This window comes from Buceros rhinoceros, unplaced genomic scaffold (genome assembly GCF_000710305.1).
Source record: "Buceros rhinoceros silvestris isolate BGI_N320 unplaced genomic scaffold, ASM71030v1 scaffold3123, whole genome shotgun sequence".
Classification (NCBI taxonomy): domain Eukaryota; kingdom Metazoa; phylum Chordata; class Aves; order Bucerotiformes; family Bucerotidae; genus Buceros; species Buceros rhinoceros.
Window position 1 is genome coordinate 125,395 of NW_010405391.1, and position 10,927 is coordinate 136,321.

Below are 10,927 nucleotides of genomic sequence, written 5' to 3' on the forward strand. Positions count from 1 at the left end.
CTGAGCCTTTTTGCATTAGTCTTCAACCAGAGTTGATTTTGAGCAATGAACATGATTAGATTTTCAAATTGAGAGAGAATGAAAATATGGAGATAATTCCCAAGTATCCTGGAGTAAGTGAGGAGTGAACTTCATTGAGTAGCTTGTAAAAACATAAAAAGATCAGAATTAGTGCCGAAATCCAACCCAGCCAATATCCAGGTTTTGCTTTCTCATCCTGGAATGAATCTTACCAGAACTCTGAGTCTAAATGTCTTAGGGAAGTTTGAAAACCAGATCCGAGTCATTAGATGCATGACATTTGGGTAATATGATCCTGTCATCACATTGCAGAACAAGATTCAGTCTTAAATTACACCGCAGCCCAACTCAGAGGGAGATGCTGTACACTGTCAAGAAGCCTGCCCCAGAAAACAGGCTGAAAGAAGGATTGCTTCATCTCCGGGAAATTTCTGTTACAGCCTTCCCTTTGCACCAAGATCAGGCAAAGGCAGCTTTTATAGACTTGACCTAGACACCGGGGATGTCACAAGTCTGAAACAAAAATGTGTGGTAACACATCATTATACATTTTTTTCCACGTCACTCCAGGACACTCAGACGTCGGGAACTGTCATTTCTATGTGGAAATAAACACAAACCTGGAATAACCATTCCTGCCCTGTCATCTCTCCTCCCTTTCATACAGTGGTTGAGACTGAGACTCAAGACAGACTCTGGTCTCAGTTTTGTGCAGGTTTTGCTATAGTAAGCCAGTCTTTGTATGTTTTGGGTGGCTCTTTCCCACCTATAAAAATCAGGCTAGCCCTAAACTGATCATGTCCAGTTAAGTGACAAACTTGTATGAATTCTGTGCATGCCCAGGACCGAACACGTGAGACTTGGATTGTACTTGAGACTCAAAATATGGATTAATAGGTAAATTAATAGATATCTATCGATAAGTTTAAAGGTATCTAATGCAAAAACTTGACTAAGTATATTCCTGTATAGAGAAATACAAAAGGTTCAAGTTACGTGTTGCCTTTGTGGTGACACATTAAGTTTCTTGGCTTCCTCACTTGCATTTAGCAGCCTTATAATCCAGGTGCGCTTTCTTCTGTTCCTGCCGGCAACCTTGAAAACTCTTGATCTTCATCTCCCCTTGGCACACCCTGTTCAATGAGATCTGTGAGCACCTTGGAAAATCATCCCAATTGAACTTCTTTTTCCTCTTTAGATGAGTCCATATTCTCGCCGTGACTGACAGTATTAAAAAATAGGGGTAGCTCAGATACTCAGGAAGTAGTATCCATCCCATGTGTTTCAAGCAGAAAATCTGGGGTTTACATTTCTCTTTTTAGACCTCCTTTAACATTTCAGTCAAAATAATTCAGTTGGACATTTTCTACTGGAAGCCGTTGTGTTGTTAAAAACTAAGGAATCTCACAGCAATTTATCACTGGCAAAAGCGTCTCTAATAGACAGAATGAGCCTGTGTGCTTTTCCCATTGCATTTTGCTCCTTTGTTCCGTTCCATTTGGTTGACTTTTTTGGTGGCATTAAGATACTATTTTAAGCTGCATTTAGATGATGTGTATTATGTACAATATCTAACGGACTGGGTTTGTTCATTACTGAGCCAGAACTGAAGAGAGGAGATAATGAGACACAGGATGGGTTTGGGGAGTGAAAAGCGTCCTCCCTGAGTGGTTAGGTCAGTAATCCAATTTCTTTTGTGCCTGCTTGTATCTGCTCAGGGTCACCTAACCAAACCTTGCTTCTTCACAGGTTCTACTGCCGTTATTATTTTTTCTAGCAGTACCTTTTGGATTTCTCCTGGGGAGAGATCCATGGCCTGTTTTATTCTAGGTCTCTACACAAGGTCATATTTCCTCTTGACTCAAAAGCAAGTGCTGGAGGCCAACAGGAACCACCCAGCGATTGCACTGCTGAGCAGGTGAACACTGAAAACACAGACTCAGGATGATGCAGCTAGGGCTGTTCTGTAGGTGTGTTTAGTAGCGCTGCACTCCGTTAAGATGTTCAGCTCACGTGTCCTGCTAAACTTTACCCAGCTCAGACTGGAAGGATACTGCTGTTGGGAGAACCACTCTCACCACAGTGTCTGGTGGTATATTTGCTGGTATTTATCTGAAAAGCCGCAGAGTTGGTAGGTTGGGGAGTACTCCTGCTCCCCTGTTTCTTGGGCTCAGGATTCGCATGGGTAGTCCTGTATGTGAGGTTTGTTTCACATATCCAAGGGACATAGACTGTTACACAAGAAGAAAGTCGTTTTTGGTTGAACAATGTATTTGTACAAAGCACCCATCTTTTGGCAGTTGTTGAAAATTCAGGGGGAAGGACTGTAATTCCCAACAAGGTTTTTATATAGCTTTTTGCAGTTTCCATATTTATTTAATTGACAGAAGAGTAATCCTGATGATATTAAGAGGAGGCAGTTTTAGATTATGGAAAAATGATTCCTGGAAGATGTTGTGAAGAAAGTGTGAGAAAGTGTTAATTGACATGTGGATTAGTATGTTGGACAAGAAGGTCTATAATCTGGGTCCAGCAGGTCTAATGCATCATTTTAGACTTTCCAGGGGAGAAGGAACATGGAAATGTCTCCCTCATGACCTCTTTATGCCTTGTCTCATCTGTTTCCTGTCTGCCTCTCCTCTAATACACACCACTGACCACCATCCTCTGTCTCTGATTTCAGACAAGAATCTGCAGCACCTCATCCTTGTGCCATTTTTTTTCCTTTCAATGTGCACCAGGGTAGATTCATCAAGGGAAGTGTTTTAGCTGAAGATTGGGATTGCCACTCAGCATTTCTCCTGCAGCACTAGGAGCTGAGCAGCCAGGCTGGGGATCTTGCTACACCCTGGTGCAGGAGACGCCATCTGCCAAATGTCCTCCTGAGTGATGTTTGCTCTGGAGGGAGAGTGGGCCAGTGGCCAATAAGCCTCTCTTGCGTGCTCGTGTTTACCTTTGGGAAAAGGGATTCCTGGCTTAGCATAGCCAGAGCTGGCTCTGGGGAGCAGGATGCTCTCAGGGGCGTTGATATTCACTTAGCCCAGGTGCAGCCCACACAAGAAGATGGTAACTCCATTAACTGAGTTTGCCAGGGCCTTGTGACCAGCCTTGATTTCTCTGAGGTCACTGGCATAAGGCCCATTGGCTCAAAAAACAGATGTTTTATGTTCTTTTATGCAAGAGCAAACAGGCTCCCTGGGAGTGGGGAGGGTAAGTAAGAGGGGAAACTGTCTCCATCGCTTACCTAATTCCCTGCCTTCTGCCCTTGTCGCCCCTTCCCCCTTACTTGTCCATTCATGTCTCATGCCTCCAAGAGAACATTTGTGCTCCAGGAGGTGGTTGTTCTTGGAGCTATGGAGGGGTCACTGGGTCTGACTGGGCAGGTCATTGAGGCTGTGCCCTTCGCTTCTGAGGAGGGCAAAGGTGCTGTGGTCCAGCTTCTTCCTGATGATTTCATGTGCTATCTAATTAATGGGCTCCCCACGTTTCCATGGCAACTCCATGCTGTGCTCTTAGCCCTGATCCAAATGGGCATTCTGTACACTTCTGGAGCTGTAGCATCAGCATATTAATAAGACTTGCTGACGTCCTTTGCTTTCTGCCACATCGGCTGCTAAGTCTAAATTAGAGTAAGTTTTAAAAAGCACATTTCGTAGTAAGTGCCCTGTGTATTCATTCTCTCATGATGTGACTTGAAGCAACTGATCCCAGAAGTCTTCTGCATTTGAAGGGAAGAAGCAGGCAGATTCTGCTCTACCTGCTGCTTTTTGCCACGCTTTGCCTTTGGAACACCTGGCATCTGGCTCTTTTTTTTTTTTTTTCCTTTGGGTTATTCAGAAGCTCCAGCTTTCATGCAGTCCCTAATTTAACTGTGGCGAGGGACAAGTATCTGCCGTGATTTGGTAGGACTATCTCTGTATTAAAACTGAGCTTGACAGTCTCATGAATTGCTTCCTAACTCTTCTTACACAGAGGAAGGAAGCCAAGTTTCATTCTCATGCCATTGGAGAATGGTTGCTCATATTTCAAAGTCTGACTGTCGCTGTTCTCATTAAACTCTGTAACAATACCTACTGATCATGTAGTGTAGTGAATCTAGTTTTACGAGTGAAAGGATTTTCTGGGCCCCACCTAATTCTCCTCTATTAATTATCCTCCATTCTAGTCATTGTCTTGTAAAATATCTTCTGACCAAGTGGAGGACTTGGTCGTAATTTCCTCAGCAGCCCATTAACTCCACTGTAGCACTGGTGTGGCCTCCTTAGGGGGATCTGAACTACTCTGTTTAACCATGACAGAAGTGTGCCAGACCTCTCCACATCTTCTCTTGCCTCCAGAACATATACCCTAAAACAAGCCTGTGGGACCTGGTTCTGGATCTGGCTGTCCTCTTACCTGGGGAAGGGCTTATGGGACTGAGCAGTGGAAGCAAAGGGGGGCTGGTTCCCACCGAAAGGAATGCGACGAGATAGTGTATGTGTCGGCTGGCAAAAGCGTTACAGTAATTCGAGGAGTGGGTACCTCGGACCCTTGACCCATAATAGCCCTGTTTGCTGCAAACGTTTCATTTCTAGCATCAAAAGCAGAGTGTAGCACAGTCCAGGCCACCATCAATTGGGTTGTTTGGTTTCCTTTTAACTTTATCTCTCTGACATGAACTTTGAGCCCAAAACAGTGGCTGAGCTGCCAGATAGATAGCTTCATTTTCCCCTACCCCAAAGGACAAGAGATTTTATTCTTGATATTTTGGCTTCATTCCATCACAAAATTTCATCTATGTGCATTGTAACATGGCTCCAGATTATTGTGTTGGTGTGCCATCATACCCTGGTGCCTTGTTACACCATCAGGTGGTCCCAAGATAAGTGCCATATGTTGACACCATGCCTATGCCAAACTTCCTTCTATCTCCCTATGCTGGTTTTCTATGCTCCAGCTTCACTGCTCCCAGTCATGGTGGAAACGCTAGCTCACGTTAGACAATGCGTCTTTAACCCACAGCTGTCTGCCAATCCTTGGGTCTGAGCTGGGCAGCAGTGATTTAATGTCCTGTTGGCACCCAACATCTTGCTTAAGGTGTGTGGTGCTGCCCAAGTTGCTGAAGCCCAGTAATACTGGGGGCTGGTCATCCCAAGGCATCATTAAAGATACCTGAGAGCACTTGATTTGATCCCCAAACTCCCTAACTGGAGTTAGCTAAATGTGTGGCTGGTTACTCATGAGAGCTGAGATTTAATTGCAACTTCTTTGGCTTCTAGTCACTACTGCTGGATACTTATCTCACAAGAAAGCAATTTATCAAATTAATTTCACTTTGTCTCAGCTCAGTCGCTATTCCCAGCCATGAACAAATCCCATCCTTGCATGCAGACGGCGTCTCAGGCCTTAGGTTGCTCATAAGCAGCACTCAGTATTTTTAGAGCAATAACTATAGTTCTTCCCAGTGCCAGCTCTTTGGGTCATACATGTAAATTAAACTGCATATTTCTGCTCCCTTCTTGGATGGATGTAACTGTCAGGAACATTATTTCCACTCGTAATTACAAATTTGACATTCATTTCCCATGACCACTCTCTACTACTTGCTTAAAACTAACATCCATGCATACTATTGCTGGGGAATTTTCTCTTATCAGAAGGCTGACACAGGAACATCACAACTGTGAAGAAACCTCTTGGAATGGTGGAGTCTACAAGAATGAACTGCTACTCTACAAAACAAAGACTAAGCACGTGAAAAACAAACAAATGGAACAAACCAAGAAAAGTAAAGTAGGGAACACTGCAGCCCCTTGCATGGACTGATCTGTTTTCCCAAAGGTATCTCATTCCTTCTCGGTTTGGATGAGCAACAGCCAAGCCCTCACAAATTACAACAAACCTGAAGCCAAACTTAATTGTCCGAGTCCCTGGTGTCACATGAATAACAAACACTACAACGCTCATTGCAGAAGAACTGATCTCCAAAGAAGAAGGGCAAATTTTCTGCAAGGCTGTTTTGAACTCGATTGAAGCAATACATTAAATCTTGAGCCAGATCTGAGTCTCAGAGTGTGGATCAGGACTGTCCCTCCTGCTCAGGCCTGTTTGTCCCCAGGATCCCTTCTATGAGGGCAGGCATTCTAGTCTCTCACTAGCACTTCTCGCCATAAATTTTTAACTAAGACACAGAGAGATTAAGGGTAACACCCAGCTACTCACCTCCCACTTTATCTCCAAGCTCAGCTGATCCTACATTCATACACTCCATTCAATATAATTGCATTTTTAACCCAAACACACTTGAACACACACTTCACAAAATTTTACCCACCTTTTAGTTATTTTTGATAACTCAGCTCTTTAAATCCGGCTTTGTCCTTGCAAATTCAGGGTAGATTTGGTTATTGTGGTCATTCCTCCCACCACTCCCTTTTACAACATTTGTGGATATTTTAATAAAAATTTCTCATCTGTTTTCTGTAATTTTTTTTTTTGGTGGACAAAGGAAGTGTAAGTGAAACAAGGCTATCATTCACAGCCACAGAAACCTAAGAAAATAAAGGGATTTTCCCTTCTCCAAAGAAGAAAAATGACACGCGTACTCTTCAGTGCCTCCAGGTTTCCTTGGAAATGTGTTTTCTTGCATTGTGCTTTGGGTTTTGTGGTGATGAGGGGTTTCCCAGTGTTACTGGAAAACCCAGGACCTGAGGGAAAACGCCAAACTCAGGATTGCCTTTAAGTCGGGGTTTATCAAAGTGGCATATGACCTTGGCTGTCTCTGGGTTAGGAACTCTGCTGAAGTACCTTAAAGACGAGTGGCTGAAGACTTACAGGTGTTGATCCTCAAGGGGTTGAGCTCTGACATCACTGGAGGCAAGAGCAGTCTGATGCAGGGCATGAACTCCAGTTCAGCAAAGTAGCTGAAGGGACCTGACGTGTCCCGTTCTTCAGCAAGTGCTGAAGAAGTGCCTCTGGTTATAAGCGTTCCCAGATGGAAATTCCAAACTGAGACCTGCACCCACCCTCCCTCTTACGTGTCTTCCCACCAAGGAGGCATTAGTTTTACTCTCAAAGGACTGCCATCACCTTCTGTCCTCCAGCAAAGCTCAGCACAGGCTGTGTGAATAACTCAACGTACAGCTGGCATAAATCTCAACAGAAGAAATATCTTTTATCTTTAACCATTTACTCCCACTGTAGGAATAATGGCAGTTCTTTTACATTTACATATAACTCTTGTTTGTTTGTTTGCTTTGATTTTTTGTTTGTTTGTCTCTTTGTCTTGGCACCTGCATAGCAGAAAACTTTACAGTTCATTACAGAAGTTTGCCCCCCTCTACTCCTCCCTTTATTTACTCTGCTGCCCCTTGGACTAGCAAGCAACACCCCCAAGGTCAAGAGAGAGTAAGGTGTTACCCTTTTATGACGGATTATAGAAATAACAAACATGCCTGACAGTTTTATACAGCTGCTAGAACGGGTTTAGTTTTCAACAAATGAAGAATTTCCTCTTTTTTTCTCTTTTGTATATTAATTACATTTTACAAATATCATTTTCCCCCCTTCCTTTACTTTACCCCCACTTTTCTTTCTTTCTTTTTACTTTTTTCTCTTTTTTTTTTTCTCTTTTATTTTTTTACAGCAAAAGGATCGATCACCAACATGGCCACTGAAAAGTCCGGGCTAACAGAGTTTGGCTGTCATCTGGTCTGACTGTTTGAGGATCTCGGTGTTGTACAGGTCTAGAGCATGGTTCACACGGATAATCTCGCTGTTGGTGAGTTTCAGGCGGTGCTTGAGCATACAAGAGAACAGATCCAGCTGGGGCTTCCCTGGGGCTACGGGAGGCGCCAGTCGATTGATTCGGTCCCGAATATCCAGCAGCAAGAGCATGACGGAGGAGGAGGAGTAGAACTGCCCACCTTGCGTGTACGACTGGTTGACCTGCTGCACAGCACTGCGCAGCAGGTCAGCATTAAAACGCAGGCTGTAGCCATACACCTGCACATCTGAGATCTTGATGTAGAACTGACGCTTGGTGGGGTCAGAAAGGTCCACAGGCCCTTGGCCAGTCTCATTACGCAGTAGGGAGGGCAGCCGAGTCCGGCTGCGTAGGTAGATATGGACAGTCTCAAAAAAGGTTTTCCACCGGTTGCCCAGTAGCAGGGTCCAGTTGTAGCACTGGCTGTTTTGGAGGCGGGTTTTCTCCCAGCGTGGGGAGGCCTACTCCCCCACAGGCATGTTCCAGCCCTCAGAGTGACTCCCGCTGAATGGGTTGACATAGACAAAGAACATAGGGTCCAGGCTGCTGTTGCGCATCTGGCAGATTCGCATGGAGATCCCGATCACCATGTGGATGAAGTCCATCCGGTTCTTGTTGCTCTTCAAGGTGAGGGACATGCGCTTGCGCCACCTGGGGTCAAAGAAGGTGTCCAGGCGGATCTCGTTGCTGATGAAAGTGGTGTGCACATACAGGCGAGAGTCCATTTTCTGGAGCAGGTACTTCAGCTCTAGGTCTTGGAAGTCCAAGTCCGTCTCAAAGCTGATGAACTGCTCGCTCCGCTCCGAGTCTACGTTCTGAGGCTCGCAGCGACCCCGGTAAAGCTTATAGCCCTTGTTGCATGAGCCGCAGAGCGAGATGTTAGCAAGGCTGCACATGGCACAGCTGTTGTTGCCCCCAATGATGCAGGGGATGGGGCGCTGGCACAAGCTGGTGCCACCATGGCAAACACAGCTCCGCTGGCTTTCCAGAAAGGTCCCCCAGAATCCATTCTCATTGCAGTAGAGCAGGGACTGGACCCGGGTAAGCCATTCCTGTATTGTCCTGCAGGTAAGAAGAAGAAAGCATTAGCATTGTAAAGCCTCACAGCCTGTGGTGCTGGCATCTTGCTAGAGCCACAGTGTTTTCAGGGGTATATTTGAGGCAGAGCTCTGAGAACACTGATGCCCTGCCATGACATCTGGGAGCTATTCCAGTCTATTTCTAGACTGAATCTTTCATCTGCTGTTTATACCTTTAATAGAGAGCAAAAGGCCTCTAAGAAATAGCTGGAAGTTAGAATTGATCATCTGCAGTCTCTATCTTCACACTGCTCTAGGAGCAGAGACTGGCACAATCTCCTGCCAAGGATCCCATCAGTGCCACAGTAACAAAGTTCAGCCATGGGAGTGGAGCTCATAAAGCCACGCCAGGGACTGAGGTGCTATCGACATTGCAAGGCAGCAGAACTCCTAGGCTAGCAGGAGAAAACGCCTCTCCACATCATTGACAATCCCCCCAGCTCTCCAGAAGCAGACCTGTAAAGGGATGAAGCCAGTAGTAACCTCTGCTGATGGTGCAGAGCTCAGTAACAGCACAAAAGAGGGTGGAAGTCAGAGTGCGTAGAGACAAAGCTGCTGGAACACCTTCTCCTTTTAAAAAAAATCTGCTGCTAATTAACCTTTTCTTGCAGGCTCTCCCCTTAACAAGCAGCCACACTTGCCCATTCCCAGGCCCCACCACTCCCCTAATAGCCATATCGGCACCCTCACCTCCACGTCCTGCTGCCCTGGAACGACTCCCAGTGAGCGCCACTGTAACCCACGTCTGCTGTTTGTACAACCCACTTGCAATGTTGCCCTGCTGCCCCCCTCTCCCCCCTCCCTGGGAAACCTCAGCACAGCGGCTCCTTTCTCAGCAGCCTTCAGCAGAACGCCCTGTTCAGCCGCCTGCGCCCTCCCCTCCGCCTCCCCCCCACCTAATGAATACTTCATTGTCTCCTCTGGGCAAGAAGTTCGGGGTAGCGCTGCAGTGAGAGGACTGGCTAATGACAAATTAGGATTCAGTCCCTGTCGAATGGGAGGAGTGATTATGGACAGAGGCTCTCACAGCTGGATTAGTGAAATGCATGGCACCTGCATCGCCTGACCTCCGAATAATCATTAAGCTGTAGGCTGTATCAAAGAAGGCATTAAATGATACAGCAGCAAAGAACAGCGAGATGATTAGGGGGAGGGAGGGAGTGGGGTGATGAGAGTCTAAAACAGAGGGAAGCGCTGGAAGGAAAGAAATAAGGAGCAGAAGCAGGAAGGGTAGGGGAAGAAAGTGGGGGGGAAATGTGCAGGTAAAAGGAAAAATGAGAGAAATGCAGTGGGCAGGAGGAAAGGGGAAAAGTGAAACAGCAGCAACAACTGAAAGACAGAGGACAGGCAGGAATGAAAAGAAGCAGGAAGAAACTGAGTGAAAGGAAAAAAGAATGAGACAGTGAGGAAAAAGGAAGTGCACTAGCGGGAAAATTTGGCAGAATTAATTCTGTCCTTCCCCAAACCAGCTCACAGTGCACATGCTGCCACCGCTTTCGTACAGCTGCCAGTGGCCTCGTACAGCTGCACATGCAAACGACAGCCAAACACACGCTGAGCATCTACCCTGCATACATCTCCGCTCCAGCCCTGTGCAAGTGAACGTGACTCTGCCGATTTCCCGATGCACTTGCTCGGGCACAGGACCCCCAGCGTATTTGCGCAGCGCTGGCTTGATGCTTTACAGAGGTAATGCTGTAGAGTTCCTGCGATGAGCACTGCCAGGCTGTACAGCAGGAGACATGATAAAAATTACAGTCAGATGACCATATCCTGTCTGTCTTAGGTGTGCTCTGTCTCAGAGGGAAAAAACATGCTGGCTTCTGTCCTTCTCTTACGCTAACAGTTGGCAGAGCAAAACAATAAAGCAGCCTCCTCTGATCTCCGGCAATTGAAACTTGTAATTTTCCTGTTCCCCAGATCAACTTTGTAGAGGGAGGAGATCAGGAGAAAAAGAGTTGAGGTTTTTTTGGGGGGTGTGTGTATATATGTCTTAGTATTCAGCGAAGACACAAGTAGGACAAAAAGAAAAAAAAAAAAAAAGGCTACCCCCCATCTGCTGATGGCAGCAATAAAGGATGGA

The 10,927-nt window shown here is 45.9% G+C and overlaps 1 protein-coding gene across 1 annotated transcript in view; it reads right to left on the minus strand.

Moving 5' to 3' along the window:
• Positions 1 to 7,564: 7,564 nt before the first annotated feature.
• Positions 7,565 to 10,927, minus strand: part of BRINP1 (bone morphogenetic protein/retinoic acid inducible neural-specific 1) — a 56,014-nt gene continuing 52,651 nt past the window's right edge. The window contains 1 exon segment of the mRNA XM_010133704.1: positions 7,565 to 8,827. Coding sequence (XP_010132006.1) covers positions 7,687 to 8,827 — 1,141 coding nt within the window. The 3' untranslated portion in view covers positions 7,565 to 7,686.